The following is a 17912-nucleotide window of genomic DNA, read 5'->3' on the forward strand; positions in this document are numbered from 1 at the left end:
CCATTATGGGAAACAGTAAGGAGAGCTCTCAAAAAACTAAGGCTAGAAATCCATATGATCCAGTTATCCCATTCTGGGTATTTACCCCAAAAATATAAAAACACTAATCAAGGAGATAAATATTCACTAAAACATTATTTGCAATAGCCCAGACAGGGAAATAACCTAACTGCCCATCAACAGATGTGTGAATGAAGAAGACATGTACCATTACACAAGGGAATACTACTCAGCTATTAAAAAAAAAAGTGAGAGTTTGTTATTTGCAACAACATGGATGGCCCTAGAGGGTATGAAGCTAAGTGAAATAATATTAAAGACAAATGCAACATGATTGCATTCATATGTAGAAAGAAAGAAACAAGAGGAACAAACCAAACCAAACCAAACTCTAAAGAACAAAAGGGTGTTTGCCAGGGGAGAAAGGGAAAGGAAGGTGAGTAAACTGGGTAAAGGGAATCAACTATATGGTAGGGGGTGGAAGTTACCCTTCTGGAGGTGATCATGATGTGAGACAGACATACATCTAATTATAATGTCATACACCTAAAACCTATGTAATGTTTTAAACCAACGTGATTTCAATAAAACAATTTTAAAAATAAGTGCATTTAAAATCTTGCCTAAGTGTTTAAGAGTATCAAATTTACTCAAAAAAATTCTAAGGAAACTGATAAACATAGTGTTAAACTTTTAATCTGTTAATGCAATAAAATGTAAGTGAAAGAATATTTTCACAAGGTAGAGATTAAAAAATCTATAAGAATGCCAAATTTAAATTTAAAATATGAAGGTGAATTAAAACATTGTCAATGTTCCTTCTTCACTTGAAAACTCCCCTCAGATACTTGAAATAATTACAATTTTAGTGCCAGGATTTTTTCATTTTTAATGAGTCACTCATTATTCATTTATCTGTATTAAATAACAAAGAATCCATTTCAATATACAAAATGAAGGGTTGTCGTCAATTTTCAATTGTTAAAGCATATTACTAATAATATAGTCATATTTATTTTTCTTAAAGGATATCATTGATATTTACTTATAGGTAACATGTTAGAAATAAAAAATAAGTAAACTTTTACCTTATAAGAATAGCTGATATAAAAATTATTCACCTGAGAATAAATTCTTTCATTGTATGTAATATGTTATTTTAGGAAAGAAAATGAAAACTCAATGTTAGTATTATTAAAAATACATTAAGGATAAGCATTTCTATTTTTCAAAAATTAATGCCTATTTATGTGCTACATGAAAGTAAGTATGACAAATTCAGAGTACAATCAGAATGAAATGTGCCCATCACAAACCAGTAACAACATTTCACCTAAATAGAATTGTGCTCCAATATTTTTTTGTTAGGACCATTAGCAAAGCATTTGTTATATTATATTATAGTTATTTAAGTATCTACATGCCTCCTAATACAGTAAGATGCGAAACTGATAATCTTTCTATCCAAAGAATCCACTGCTTGAAACAGCCATTAACTGTTGAATTAACTTACTATAAAAAGTTAAATGGTTAAAATCATTATCTGTATCTGTTTAAAAGAAAATAATGTTTTTAATGAAAACCTATAATCTTTTACTGAGCTCTGGAAAAAAATGTTAAGAGCCCACAAAGTGAAATGTAAAGTCCACTCATCATAAAGTTTTTCATTTTTTGTTTTTGCTTGGCTCCTAATCACTGCAGACAGGTTTGCTTTATTAGTCAGGAACCACAGTCACTCGGTAAAGTCTGGTCTTTTAACATTTGAATGTGAATGAAAAATGTAAGTTGTTTTTTCAACTTTTGCCTTACATTTATTTGTAATGCTATAGAAAGTTTTGACATGTGTAATTTAAGACATTTTGAAATAAGGTAATATGTATTTAAAACCATGAACTATATACTGTAAATAAACTTCACATTTGACTTCCTGTCTCCTTTTCTTCCCACCTCACTTTCCACTGCTTTCCTAAGTGTTTAGTTAAATTATACTTCTGAATAGGAAATTTTTTTTATTACTGTGAATAAGGAAACAGAACATTCCTACAAATAAATTATAACATATTCAGTCTCAGTATGTAAGAACTAAAAAAATTAACGAAACTTTCCTTATTGTCCTAAGAGCACAATAATTGCAAAGTAACTGAATGACCAACATAGATTAAAAGTATTTTGACTAGTCAGTATAATCTCAGCTTTAAAGAAAAAGAAAATTTACTTTGCATTGATCACACATTCACAGATCTAAAGTGAAGGAGACCCAATGGCAGATTACGTTCTATGTCAGTCACACTCTAGTCTAAAGTAACACAAATCTTCCTTGGTCTGGTGGAGTTCTAAAAATCTACCTTTCCAGTGCCTGCCCTAGTAAACTACAGATACTTAGGTTTCTTACGCTGAGGTCAAGTGTTTAAGGTAATAGAGAGCTTCAAAAACACAACCCAAAAGAGAAGCCCAAGGTATCTATTTGAGTATTGGATACTAAGAGATGTCTAAACTTATGGCACCATTTAGTAATGATTTGCTTAGAAAATGCGGTGTGCCCTTTATTAATTTATCTGTAAAGGTAAAGATTTTCTTTCAAATGCATCTTGAATGGTATTTCTCATGCTCTACTAAAGTTTAGTAAAAGTTGTAACTTTTCTTAAAGATGTAAAAGTGAGGTTCTCAAGGGAAGAATCTCAAAGTTTTGCAATATGAGGCTGTGACCTGATAATTCAAGATTAAAATGAAATCTTACAAGAATAATTTAGCTGTGGTTATAAAATCCAAGCAGAGATTGTATGACAGCTCATTTAGATTAGTTAGAAGACCTCTCAAACAGCTGGTAAAGCAGGTATCTTTTAGCAATGTCTATGGCAGTAGCCAAAGCAAGGGAAGGAAATGACATCATACACCTTGTCCTGAGACTGAGAAAGGAACACTATTTTAAACCAACTGCTAGAACCTAAAATTACAGATGTCTTTTTACACAGTAGAGCTAGGAGCTCACTAAGTATTAGCTATGTAAATAATAACTTCATAATTAAAAGGTCATTAAATTAACTCAGTACCAAATCCTTCTGTTGTTCTGTAAGACTCTTGGTAATGCAATAATCACACTTTCAATTTACTTGTTTTTGAAGAGTCAATATTTTGACTTAGCTTGTTGAAATATAATGTCAACTAGTATTATTTATACTATATTATGTCTATAGTCCATACCTGGGTTCTACAGAAGTATTTTTAAGAGTTCTAAGATTTCCTTAACCATAGTCTTACTTCGACTCTCTCACAGAGTGAAATTCTGGTTTCTTATTAAAGAGCATTCTGTATAGTTTTCTGTTGATCCTTAATTTACTCCCTCAAACTTCATTTATATCCCACCACATTCCAAAGTGAGTTTGAGGTGAGTTACTAAATAAATCTACACACTCATCTACTCAAAACTTTGTAGAGGAGAGAGATAATCAAATAAACTTTACCAATAAAAGTGATAACCAAAAAATTATTTTATTCTAGAGTAAAACAAAATGTGCCCTTCAGAACGAAGAGGGCAAAAAATTTATATCTTCCACAAAGGGTGGATAAGAAAGGAAGATCCTATCATTCTAGCTACAAAGAATCAGACTACTACATAGAGATTCCAGCCACAATCTTTCTTTAATTATAATAATTAAAACACTGCCAAATCTACTACAGGCAAAAGAAATATAACTCCAAATACCTAAGTCACCCATTTAACAGAACAAGGTCCTATTACACTTACTGAACTGATGAACATCTCCTATTGGACGTCACTTTCTACAAACCTCTATCTGCGCTGAGAGTTTATGCTTCAGCTTTTTAGAAAGCCAACTCGCACTCAAAGTTTCTTTCAGAAATTAAGAATGAGAAACAAGAAATTTTTAGTTTATGTTTCTTTTCTATCTGTTCTTTATGTATTCGGTACTTTTATTTAGATTGGGACAGTATGTAACAAGATGGTGTCAATGTAAAAATAAAGATAACTGCTCAAAATAATTCTACTATTACTTCCTTAAGCCATAAATTCAGGAGTATTGTTTCAGAAAGGTGAAAGAGTAAATATTCAACTTTACATACAGATTAGTTCAATATACTTCAGATACAACATGATGTTCCAATTAATTATACATAAGTTTTATTTAAAGAAAAGCAAAACACAAAACCACAGCATTTCAATTAAGGGAACTTAGGAAAATCCCAAGAGCTTTCATGGTTTCTCCAGTCACCACTCAAATAATAAACCTTTTAAACCAATGTTAAAATAAAGTGGAAAAAAGTCAATACGGTAAGCAAACTGAACAATATAAATTCAAAATACCACTCTGTCTCCCTGTGTTCTTCCCCACCAAAGTGTGCTGTTTAAAGTTCCACAACTATTGTCTTCTTCCTCTTGTTCTTTTGTGAGTTCTACAAAAACCTAAATGAAAATAAATAAATAGTTAGCGCAATCACCCAAATAATTTTTGACTCAATCAGAATATCAGTACAAGGCTATATCTAATTCCATTAACCTTCCAAGTATCAAAACATTCACTGCTATTAATTTACTGCTATCAGTAATAAGCAGAATAATCTCCATTACCATATACAAACATTAATGTTATATATGAGAATTCACAGACTGTTTTGGATTAATATATTTAAATAGTGCTCATAAAAGTAACAGGCCATGTAACTTCAGGTATGTTAATATAAAATACCATCTGTCATGGCCCATTTTTGTTATTAAACTGAAAATAACCGAGTTATTTGAATTAAGCAGGTGGGAAATCTAGTTTTAAAAAATTATATAAAACTTAGGGATATTCTGTAACAATTTGTGTTTGGTTCATAAATTCCCTCCCTTTCCAAGTAAACAAATAATCACATAGCAAACATTTTCTTCCACAGAAGAATTTTTTTAAAAAATCAATTCATAGTACCTGTTCCAGTGTTGCTTGAGAAAAGCTATATTCTTCAATGGCAAAAGTATGTTTAGCTATTAGAATATAAAAACAGTATTTTACTTATCAATATTTTTAAACAATAAAGTGACAATAACAACGAAATGGCAAATAACCTTTTTTTAATCTCTGTAACCAACTTGTTTAAATTTGAAGGTGCAAAAATAGGTTATTTTCCGCTCTCTTTACCCACCCTATAATTCCTCTATAGCGCTTACTACTATCTATTTAATATCATTGCCTTTTTTCTTTTTTTTTTCATTGCCTTTTTTCAGCCTTTCTGAGCATCTCCTCTTCCTTCCTCATCAATTGTCTTCCTCGTTACTTAGTGTTTTTTTTTCAAATTTCACGTTCTTTTGTATTTCACACTCATTCTTATCTCTATTTTCCACTCCTCAATTCTAATACAGCCTATTCTTCTGGAACTACATTTAAATGTTGTTCATAAGTCTACATGCTTTCTTATATTTATTTCAGATTCTTTTACAATCTTTTCTAATACCAAATTTATGGCTCTCTATTCCTTTAAATCTCCTGAAGTAATTCAGATGTTCTCTTTAATCATCAGAAAGTTACCAGGAAATATAGATTGTTTCTTAGTTTACAAATGCCATAATATACATGGAGATAATACTTCCTCCAGCCAGAAGCCTGCCTCTTTCTACTGCACAAGTATATCTTTATTCTACTTTTTACTCTAAAAATGCCATCATGAAATAAGCTTTTCTGAAGATTTTAGAAATGTCTCTCCTCCTGCTCTATGATTTCCTCACCTCTCTCCTGCTGCCTCTGGAGTGTGGCTGTGATTGCTACCTCTATAGCCCAATACAAAGCAAGGATTCACAAAACTCAATCTCCACTTCAGAACTGAGTAATTATGGCTAAGTTGAACTTTCTCAGAGATGCAATGTGAAAACTATAGTGACATCTACTAAAGACAGAAGGTTTAAACTATAACACTGTTTACCTACAGAACCTGTATCTTAGATGAATTATAGGTTATCTTCTTATTGCCATCATTTATTACAATACACTGAGTCCCAACTTTTAAATGAAATTCTTTTTTAATTTGAAAGTCACCTTACAATGTTTTTCAAACATGATTTACCTTCTTCCAGCTTAGAAAAAGATTGTGAAAGGGACTGAACATCTTCCTTAGGAATTTTGTAAGCCAAAATAGAAGAAAAACTGAAAACAAAAACAAAACATTGCACATTTTAAAAAATAATTACTCCTGTTTTCTAAACATAAAGTCCAAAAATTTTCAAGTTCAAAATTAAATTCTAATAATTTATCTTGAGATTTAGATAAAAATTCTTTATTTCAAAGCTTGAAATATTTTGATGTAAAATAAAATAGCTCTCTCATGACAAATAAGAATTTAAGACATTTTAAATACTATCCAATATCAAAATATCTAGCCCTTAGATACAAAACTGAATTTAAGATTAAAAATAAAAACTTCAGTCATCAGTCTATCTTATTGATTACACCGAGTTTTTTCCTAATCCTTAATATAATAACCAGTTTTTTATGATTATGGCTCTACAAAGAAATCTAAATTTTAAAAATCTTTACCTTTCTTGACGGCTTGCATTTGGGAAAATATACTGAATTTCTCTGTGAAGGCGGTCTATTTCTAGGTTTTCTATCCAGTCCTTTAATTTAATTTCCAAAAAATAGCCTTTTCCAAATTTACTCTTCAAATGTTGGACTGTCCCGATGCATCTACAGTCATTTTTTAAAGAGAGTTCACATATAAAATTACTTAACAGTGTCAAAGAATGATTTCTCACTTAAAGAAATGATTTAAATGTTTGTTGGAACACTTCCAAATTTACAGAAAAGTTACAAATGTAATACAGAGCATCTCCAGAAACCTCTGCCCAGTTTCGGTTTCAAACAATAGTAGTATCATTTCATCTTATTATCACCATGGCATATTTGTCCAAATTAAAAAATCAATACTGGTATCTTACTACTAACTTTCTTGGAATTTTACCAGTTGTTCTGCTAGTGTCTTTTTTTCTGTCCCAGGATCTATTCAGGACACCACACTGCAGTTACCATATATCCCTGGTCTCTCCTTAGTGTACCTGTGAGCTTCTTACTCTTTCTTTTTCACAACTTTGACTATTCTGAGAACTGGTCAGGCATTGAGGTAGAATGTTCCTCAATTTAGAGGATTCTGATGTTTTCTCATTTTTCAGAGTGGGGTTATAAGATTTTGGAGAAAACACCACAGAGATAAAGTACCTTGATTTAACACATATTTCAGGGGGCACATGACATTGTTTTGTTAAGGTTAAAGATACTATGTTCCCCTTCCCATACATTGGAAGAGACTTGCTAAATCCAAACAATCCTTGGGAGGTGGATTAAGCTTTCCCTCCTAGAGGGGGTAGTATCTACCTACATTGTTTAGAATCTTCCTATAAGGAAAATTTGTCTCTTTTCTCACATTTATTCAATGAATCATTTATTTAAATAAGTATGAATTCACATATATTTATTTTATATTTTGGATTATAATCCAATATAATGGCTAACAATATTTAAAAATAACAAATAACATGCCCCAAAATAACATTTCAAGTTGTTAAATAATTAATTCTAAATGCAAAGTAGCTAGCCATTTTAAAAAAAAAATAACGTATTTCCAGGTAATTTGATAAAAAACTGATTCAAAACTCAAAGGAGGAAATATTTTCTTAAACATTTAAATTAATTTGATCAGTTTTTGAAATGATGCCATTCAGACTAAATGCCCTCCTTCCCACCAGGGGCATTGTGGTTCAGACAGCCGCACCTCAACTGCCCAGACACCATGACAGCCACGCGGTCACAGACAGCCTCTGCCTCCTCCATGTAGTGAGTGGTAAGCACAGCAGCCCGCTTTTTGTTTTTAAATGCAGTTCGAATTGCTCGCCTGAAAAATATAAATGAAATAAAAAGAGAGGAAAGCATCTGAGTTTTAATGATAAAACCGGGTTTAAAAAAATTCAACTTTTAGTTAATTAGATTGAAATTTATCAAATATCAATTGCTCTAGTTATAGGCTGCTCAAATATGATTTTTTCCATTCTAACTTTTTCCTTTATTTTTGAAAGCTTGTCAAATGGACAGGAATTCTATTATTCTAAATGATTCTATGGGCAAAACTGAATTATAAAACTGAAGCCTTTTCATGTCAAAATAAAAGTAGCCATAGAAACATAGGGAAAACTTAACATGCATCTAAAACATTTAATAGGGCCTCCCTGGTGCCTCTGCAGTCACTGGAGCATGAGTTTGATCCTCAACCAGGGAGCTACCCACATGGCACAGCAGACCTCTCCTGACTCACCCACTGCTCCCCTCAGCGGTGTATTTCAGTCAGTCTGCCTGTTCTGTTCCCCACTCTGTCTCTGGTGAATCCTTTCATTCCCCACACCTCTGGCCTGTACCCCAGTTCTTGTATGCATAAATAATTTTAAAAAATAAAAAATAAAACATTTAATGGACATGCAAATCCATACTAGCTGGCACTATGAATTCCCAGAAAGAATTCTAACATAAATTCAAGATAATACTAGATACTATTATGAGAAAAGGAATTTATATGTTAAATCACCAGAAAACAGCTTTTAAAGCCAATTTAGCCAGCATTACTCAGTTTTGTTTTTTTTTAAAGATTTATTTATTTATTTATACAAGCACTGGGTACAATCAGAAAGCGCAGGAGGGTGAGAGAATTCACCAGAGCGAGAGTGGGGAGTAGAACAGGCAGACTGACAAAATACACTGCTGAGGGGAGCAGCGGGTGGCAGGAGAGGTCTGCATGCCACGTGGAACCCTCACCCAGTGGCTGGGGATCGAACCGGCGCTGCAGAGGCTGTGGGCAGCTTTGCAACCCAGCACTCAACTGCTGCGCCAGCGGGGAGGCCCCATTACTCACTTTTAATAATTATCTATATATTCATTTTTGTTCTGAAATACATTAAATTTCATTAATACCTTGAGAAAAATATAAAGTTTTAAAAAGTTTAAGGGAAAGTCTAGAAATTAAAATAATTAACTTTTAATTACTATTTTATTATTTGTGTAGGGTTTTAAATACACATGTATATATAACTAATGTAAAATCACTAGTCATAATAAAACATTCTTTTATTTAAAGTATGATACAGTATAAAAAGAGTCATGTCATACTCACCACATATGCTGTTTCGCTTTAGGATCCATACCTGTAGAGGGTTCATCTAGCAGAGTAACCTGAGGATTCCCCAGCATACTCAGAGCAAAACACAACTAGAAGGAAAGAAAACAGGAGGCAGGGTAACTACAAAGGACTCTCTATGAGGAACTCTACGGAGACAGTATGAGGAACTAAACTGTCAATAAAGCATTCATATATTTGTCATTTAAGAAAAGCACCTTTCGCTTGATTCCTGCAGGTAGTTTCTTTATAGTTTTCTGAAGATGTTCTTTTAAATCAAGTGCATTTGTTATTCTGCAAAATAACAAACAATAAAGATGAGTATACCATGATGCATAGAAATACATCTGTGTGAACATAAATTTTTTTTTAAAGAGCACTCAGTTGAAGCTTACTATAATTAGATCTCCAATTTGGATCATTTTAAATAAATTAATATACTGATGAAAAGCTTCACTTTAAACCTAAATTCGTTTGATGGCATTGCTAGGTACATTCATTCTTTAATTAGAAATAGAAAAATTGCCTTTTTTATATTTATAGTTACCATGATTTGGTAAAAAGCATATAAAAAAGCAACAATCATTTTCTATGAAAATTATGATCCATGGAAATGCCTGTTACAAATTTTGAAAATGTGAAATGTAAACCTTTTTTCTAGGTGAACAAAGGGTTCTAAAGTTTACCTATTTATGACTTCTTTCATGTCACTTGCACTCATTCCTTTCACAGCTCCATAAATTTCAAAATGTTCCTGCAATGTAATGTCTGGCCACAATGGATTTATCTGAGGACAGTATCCCATACACTTATTGGAATCATCACCATCCGTTGAGTTTGAAGAATAATCTCCTAGAAATACCTACAGAAATACAAACTAATTTTCAGTAATTATTTTTGCTTAATTTACACTGTGAGGGAAGTGGATTAATTCAAACTCATTACTAGAGCTGGGATAATATTGGGTCATAATTTTAGTCCTTTTGATAATGAAAGGAAAGGCCATACACAGCTACATCAGAGTTCAGTGACATAAGCAAAAACGGTGATTAGGAATGCAGGGTACATGGGAAGGTTAGTCTCAGTTTTAACTAGGATCATCAGAAGTCCTCACTGTTAGTTAATATTGCAGGTAGGGAGGTAAGCAAATTTGGCCATTTGGATTTCTATAGGGTAAGAAAGAGCCAACACAAGAAATAGCTAAGGCAAAAACCCAGAGAAAAGAGTGTGCCTGACATTTCCCGAGAAAGCAAGGAGCCCGGGTGGTTGGTGTGAAGTGAACAAGGGAGAAAGGCGCAGGAGACAGGATCAGAGCAGTTTTGGGAAGTTCCTACAAACTGGTGAGTGATATGCTTAGAATCAAAGACAATTTAATGGCAGGGTCAAGATTAGTTTTTTTATCTCTGGTAGTTCAGACAATTGCCTTCCATTATGTTGGTTGAAAATATCCATAAATGTAATAATTATAAAAACAAAAATACTGTCTATGCGTGTGTCTATATGAAATTTTTACTAAGTACATCATCTTCACAGATAACCAAAAAGATCAAAATTTGATCAAGTTATCCTAAAACTTAACAATAAAAACACATAAAACCAAAGCACTAAATTCCTAACATGCCTCAACAAACTTATTTTAATAAAAAATGTAAATCATAGTGAACATATCCCACATCCTTGTTCATCATACCTGGCCTGAAGTTGGTTCAATATCACCAACCAGAAGGTTAATAATTGTGCTTTTGCCTGCACCATTTGGACCCAAAAGTCCCAAGATCTCTCCTAAAGGAATTGAAAGAAAAATCATCACACACAAACCATACTAAGAATGGAAATTAGTCTTTTGGAAATTAAAAAAAGAAAGAATTAAACACCAGCCTTTTTTCACACAGAAAGAGACGTATTTAGTTGCCACTTTCTTTACTTTTCTTGTAAGAAGAAAATCTTTCTTGTCATCATATTCCTTATGCAAATTGCTGACCATAATGGCTGGTTTCTAATAAGGGAAACAGGATTGAAAAAGATATTTATAAATTAGAAACCAGCATGAAATGGCAGACTGCATATAGCTTGTGTCCGCAACACAAGAATTAATTTACTGATAAGGGGTACTGTATAAATAAATATCCATTTATGCCTGAAACAATGGCTTATTCTAAAGTGGACCAAAATATCTTATCAAAGACAAACTTGTTTTCAGATTGACTCGTATGGAAAGAAAACTATTTTTCCAGATTAACTCTCATGAGTGGGGAACTGGTCACTGCTCATCTAGTATGAATTAGCAATGCAAACGACATCACCTCCTCACAATACTGGCAGCTCATCAGCTCTTTGACCTTCAGTCTTTCAGCTTTGACATCTTCATCTTCGTCCTCAGTGACTGGTGGTTCTGGAAACTTCCTAATTTTGGGCTTTGCTGAAAAGATCCTACAAATAAAAACACAGTAGATTTTCTAACTTTATTTTTTTTTAAAGAAATGAGCTTTATCTTTTTAAGATTTATTTATTCATGCATAGAAGAACCAGGGTACAGGCCAGATGTGTGGCAGGGTGAGAGGATTCACCAGAGACAGAGTGGGGAACAGATCAGGCAGACTGACTAAAATACATTGCTGAGGGGAGCAGCGGGCAGGACAGGAGAGGTCTGCTGCACCTTGTAGGTATCTCTGCAGCCGGCCGGGATCGAACCCGCACTGCAGAGGCTGAGGACAGCTTCACAGCACTACGCTCAACCGCCTGTGCCACCAGGGAAGCCCAGATTTTCTAACCTTAAATAGTAAAAAATTCAAGTACTACATAGAGAAAAGACTGAAGTGTGTGTGTGTGTGTGTGTGTGTGTGTGTAGTCTTTGGTCATCTTTGAAAGAGGGAATTAAAGAGCTATTTTTCACTCACTGCTACCATTGGCATAATATTATCTACTTCTTTCATTTATTCAACAATATTATTTATGACCAGTATGTGTCAGGCACTATTTCACACAAAAATAGATGTGGGGGGTGGGGGGAGAATGGACCCTTCCTTCAAAGAATTTACAGCATGTGTACAAATGGGATTGCCCAGGCAGAGGAGATTTAGAGGGCTGAAGTCAGAACCTATCGGGACATCCCAAGAACAGCAAAGGAAAAGAACTTCCAAGGGAAGGTCTGAACTAACAGTAAGAGACTTAACAAGTGCTATGGACAGAGGATCAGATTAAGAAGATAGGGTATATCTCTCTAATAAAATATTATTCAGCCATTAGGAAAGATGAAGTATTGCCATTTACAGGAAAATGGAAGGCATTCAAGAGACCTTTGGGTGGTAAAGAGAGAATGAATTTATGTACTGGAGGATTTGATAAAAACAAAGTATTTATATAAAAACTAGAAGATACTAATAAAGTACGGATTTTGAGGTTAAGAGAGAGGTAAAGGATCTAAGTTGGTTGCTCAACTCTAAATGGTGGAGGAAAAAAAATGTGAGCTCAAAGAACTACTCTAGCCTAAAGAAAAGAAAAATCAACTACTACTGCCACAAGGCATGGAGACAAGGTCTTTATGCTCCCAGAGTGCTGTTCTGCCACTACAGTAGCTGTGAGGTCACAGAGGAGTATTATATGGCTAGTGTTTTTCTTTCAGTAGTACTTACCTATCCAAAAGCTACGGGAGAATACATTCCATATCACTAAACCAGTGATGTGAGCAAATGAGCACATTTCTAAAAACATAACTGATTTATGAACAAAGTAGTAAATAAAATACGAGAGGTAAAAAGGAAAGTAGGAATTGATGTTACAGAAAACAAAGGAAGTATAAGGAGAACGAAGTCCACCATGTGTGGTATATCCATACAATGTAATAATATTCAGCAAAAAAAAAAAAAAAAAAAGAAATGATGTACTCTTACATGCCAGAAGGAGGAGCAGATTGTACCATGCTAAAATATGCCTCTTTCACATATTTTGAGCTGGTTATTTAAAAAAAATAACAGACACAGGAAAAGTCTTTAAAAAATTAGAAATCACCCTATTATAAGAAACATATCTCCATTTTTAAGGGTGTCTCCCTCTCTGTATTAGAAAGAGCAAAAAGACTCTGAATCTCTTAAACTCTGATCAATGGAACAAGCAAAAACTTAATTCTACATAACTACCATACCCTTGGTTAATGTGCTTTTTCTAGTAATATACCATAACTGGCTGGACCCCAGCCCCAATATTTTTATTTTATCGTTAATTGAAGATAGGTAATAGCTTGGGCCATTTAAGGAAGTTACTCAGTTTATCCCGGTTATCTCCTAAATACGTAGGATGTATACACTTCTGACTGTTTTCTCCTGTTTATCTTTTATTATAAGGTATCTCAACCATGAATGTAGAAGGGTCAAGAGAAAATGATTTTTTCCTTCCCCATGTGGATGAGCCTTTAAAACACTGTGCTAAGGAAAAGAAGCCAAACAACAACAAAAAAGACCACAGGGCCTCCCCGGTGGTGCAAGGGGTTAAGACACAACCTATGAAGCTGGCTGCAGCCTCTGCAGCACGAGTTTGATCCCAGGCCAGCCAGGGAGCAACCCACATGGCGCAGCAGACCTCTCCTGACTCGCCTGCTGCTCCCCTCAGCAGTGTATTCCAGTCAGTCTGCCTGTTCTGTTCCCCGCTCTGTCTCTGGTGAATCCTCTCACCCCCCACACCTCTGGCCTGTATCCCAACTCTTGTATGCATAAATAAATAAATCTTTAAAAAAAAAAGACTACATATTACATAATTTCATTTATAGGAATGCTTGAAATTGGCAAATCTGTAGACAATGTAGATTTGTAGTATTTAGGGTGAGAAGGCATAGAAGGAGGATGGAGAAATAATTACTAATGGCTACAATTTTTTTTTTGGATTTGATGGAAGTGATCTAAAATTAGAATATACTGAATATAGACTATAGAATGGTTGCACCACTCTAAACATACCAGAAAACATTAAATTTGACAAATATTTTACTAACCTGAAAAAGGGATCCTTTCTTATTGACCTGCCTCCATGCTTTTTTTCATAGTACTGTAAGAGGAAAATCCATAGGACACACTGCAGGTACGGCTAAAAGAAGAACATGTAACAGTTTATTACTTAAATCTTTTTTCCATATACCAACAGAACAAAGAACACATACATCAGATTCCTTGACATTATCAGAAAAATTAATCACATTTTTTTCTCTAAGTCATATGAGTTAATAAATTTTAATAGAAGCCAAGGTAGATTTTTAGAAAAATAACCCTTCACGTATCATTCTACCGCTGTAAAGTTCACCAGTCAACAGTTTCATTAAAAACAACTGCAAGAAAATCTTTGCTTTTGCATCTAGGGAACTCAGACTTATAATAATCTTAATTAATAATATGAAAAGACAACAGTATATTAAAATAGACATATTCAATAAATGAAAAGGTATTACACCCAAAATGCTCATTAGCTTGCATTAACTATCATACTTGATGCGCCTTTTTTTTTTTGAAACAGAATAAAAACTAAAAAGAGAGCTAAAATCATACAACCAAACCTATGCCTAAGGTAACATGCTAACACACAAACATTGCTATTGCTTCTTACCGCTATAACCGCCACCAACAGCCTGTCCCATGGATTATAGATGACTCCATTTCTTTGAATATTTTTCCAAGAAATCTATGACAAAAAAAATGATATCGTGATATGATATTTGGTCTCTGATCCAAGATCCTGACAAAGTTTCTGACAAACCTTCGAAAACCCTTGGAATGTCCTTGAATGATAGGGGTGATGGGAGCATCTTCCAGTACTTAAAAGAAGGAAGCCCCTTTCAACCATTAATGTATGTTAAAGTAGTGATTCTTAGAGGATGGGATTTAGGGTTTAGAACTTTCTAAACTCCATTAGGGTTCATTAGGGAGGTGAGAGAGGTTTGAAGACTGACTCATCCGGTCCAATTAATGGAACCTCCATAAAAACCCTAAATGCGGGATTCAGAAAGCTTCCAAATTGGTGAATCCATCAACACACTGGAGAGGAGCACATTCAAAATTCCACAGGGGCAGGAGTTCTTCACTTGGGACCCTTCTGGATTTTGTCCTATGTACGTTAGCTCTTATAATGAACTAACAATAACAAATACAGTGTTTCACTGAGTTTTGTAATACACTACAACTACTATTAAAAAAAAAAACAAAAACAGGCCCAAGATGGAGTCTTTCATGTCAGGGCCAGATTTATAGCTATTGCTGCAGTGGTTTCAGCCTCTCTCAAAAAGTGTAACCCTTCACCAGTCAACCCTAACTAGAACCAGGTGAGGCATCTACATGAGCAGGAACATCCTGTCTCTACTCCCTGCCGCCCCCTGCCTTTCTCTGAGGGAAGGTGGCTCTGCCTGAAATAAATCTTTTCTTTTGCTAACCACCTTGTCTCACAGTCTTTCTGTCTATAAATACCCTCCATTTTGTACAATACCTTGAGTATCTAGATGGGATTATGCCCAATTCATGAATCATTGAATAAAGCCAATGAGATACCTAAATTTATGGACTTTGTTTATTAACAGAAAAAATTATTGAACCTAAGAAATACTGGGAACCTTGGATTTGTAGCCAAGTCAGACAGGAATGTAGCTACCCTGGGGCCCTCTCCTTGCAATATCACCTTAAGTGGGGGACAGTCTTATTGGATTGTGTTAATTCCAAGTAGTGTTAGAGTTGCTTTACATGAGGGAACAAAGCCTACACTTTTGGTATTAAAAGTGTTGGGAGTAATTTGTTTTTAGCTGCAATGTATAGTAATAATTGGATTAAAATGAAAGAAAAGCATCTTGTTCAGCAAGCATGTTTTCTCTAGAAATAAGTGAACAATTATACTCTCCATCCCCAGGTATTTCTATCAGGTGAGAAAACATTTAGCATATTAAACTGAAGCAAGAAAGTGGTAGAGGTAAGGAGGTGAGTGAACAGAATTAATTAGCCATCATCCTAAATCAATAATTCATCACTTTTTTTTTCCTTATTAAACAGGATTTTTTTCAATTATCCAGATTTAATAAAACTATATGGCTTTATCTTTTCTTGGGAAAAAAATCTCTTATACTTTATTTCTTATCATCTCTTCATAGTACAATACATAATCTTTGAAAACTCCTCCAAAACAAATACTAACCGAAGGGAGATCCTATTGGTAATTTACATTCATCATTTGGGGCATCAAAACATATGATGGACACAGTCCTTCTCCTTTGAGACTAAGGTTTCAAGACATGTTTAAAAAGAGTCCACAGTAATTTCTGTTGTATTAATAATCTTTAAATAGCTAACATGTTCGTTTTACCAGTTTCGGTACAAGAAACAAGATCTCAAAAATAAGGCAGTATTTATGCTTTTCAGATCTAGTAGACCTACCTTTATGAAACAAATCAGGCAACCCAGAAGTGGATAGATTGGAATGACTATGCAAAAGGTATAGTGAAGAACAGCTGTAACTGTATATCCCATGAAGAAAGTTATTTCGGTGATAGCAATGCATGCCAACGCTGTCTAAAGGAAAGCAAATGAGAAAACAATGAAAAAAAAGTTTAGCTATTTCATACAAACTTAATTCTCATTTTGTGCCTCAGGATTAACTATGTTTTTAATCTTTTATTAAGACATGTAGCCAGGGCCTCCGTGGTGGCCTAGGGGTTAAGTCTCAGCACTTATCACCGCTAAGGCCTGAGTTGGATCCCCGGCCAGGGAGCTGACCCACATGGCACAGCAGACCTGTCTCACCAGCTGTTCCCCAGAGCAGTTTATTTCAGTCAGTCTGTCTGTTCTGCTCCCCACTGTGTCTCTGGTGAATCCTCTCACCCACTCCCTCCACCTTTTCTCCCACCTCTGGTCCCAGTTCTTGTACACACACACACACACACACACACACACACACACACACACACACACACACACACACCCAACATGTAACCACAGTAATACTTAGCTAGGAAGTGTCAATACACTGGTACCAGTTTGTTGTTGGCACCTTAGCCATGCAGTTGTTAAATGTTTTCATTATCATCTTTTCATGCAGTGGCTGATGCAAAAAAGATGATGCTAGTTACCTAAAAATTTCCTGGACTTAGAAAAGACACAGTAATATTTTAAGTACAATCCTGGAAGTTCATGACTTTCAAATCATAAAAAGTTTGAATGAAATAATTTTAAAATGTGACTTACCACAGAATAGATAAACGACCAGAATTCTTTGGTATTTAAAATTTTTTTAAAAGAGAAAGATGTAATATAAGTAAACAAAATAACTGATGGAACATAACCAATAAGGCAAAAAACCTGTAAAACATAAATGTGCATTTTTAGGTAAAAACATGAAGAGTTAGCAATACACATACATAAAATACCAGTCATGTTAAAATATTAAGGAGTGACTATTCTTCAAATTTTACTGCTCAACAAAACACTACAAAAACTGAAATTGTGGTTATGTAAGGAGTTACCATCCACAATTTTCTTAAATCCATGAAACTCATGATTTTAACTAAATGCTAACATAATCAAGAATAAGTCATTTAAATTAAATACTACTTACAGTTCTTTTTCATGCCAAGTAAAATGCTATTTCTTGTTTTATTATAAAAACCAGTATAGGTGTAGCTGGTTATAACTTTATTTTTTCTCAATTAACTATAACCTACAGCATTTAATGCATTTGTACATTTTTTATAGAAAAATATTAATTTATAAGACAGAAATTAATATGTTAGGTCAGTATGATGTCTGTAA

General features: G+C 34.0%; 1 protein-coding gene across 1 annotated transcript in view; it reads right to left on the reverse strand.

Annotated features, from left to right (window-relative positions):
- Positions 1-749: 749 nt before the first annotated feature.
- The window catches only part of ABCA5 (ATP binding cassette subfamily A member 5), a 59603-nt gene continuing 42440 nt past the window's right edge, over positions 750-17912 (reverse strand). The window contains exons 25-39 of the mRNA XM_037495212.2: positions 17349-17462; positions 16542-16676; positions 14734-14808; positions 14129-14220; positions 11448-11574; positions 11023-11140; positions 10835-10926; positions 9831-10006; positions 9363-9438; positions 9142-9236; positions 7756-7875; positions 6525-6674; positions 6055-6134; positions 4926-4981; positions 750-4420 (exon numbers count right to left, since the gene is read on the reverse strand). Coding sequence (XP_037351109.1) covers positions 4313-4420; positions 4926-4981; positions 6055-6134; positions 6525-6674; positions 7756-7875; positions 9142-9236; positions 9363-9438; positions 9831-10006; positions 10835-10926; positions 11023-11140; positions 11448-11574; positions 14129-14220; positions 14734-14808; positions 16542-16676; positions 17349-17462 — 1614 coding nt within the window. The 3' untranslated portion in view covers positions 750-4312. The remainder of the gene's footprint in view (positions 4421-4925; positions 4982-6054; positions 6135-6524; positions 6675-7755; positions 7876-9141; positions 9237-9362; positions 9439-9830; positions 10007-10834; positions 10927-11022; positions 11141-11447; positions 11575-14128; positions 14221-14733; positions 14809-16541; positions 16677-17348; positions 17463-17912) is intronic.

Source organism: Talpa occidentalis, unplaced genomic scaffold (genome assembly GCF_014898055.3).
Source record: "Talpa occidentalis isolate TD23 unplaced genomic scaffold, MPIMG_talOcc4v2.1 talOcc4.7, whole genome shotgun sequence".
In the NCBI taxonomy this organism is placed as follows: Eukaryota; Metazoa; Chordata; class Mammalia; order Eulipotyphla; family Talpidae; genus Talpa; species Talpa occidentalis.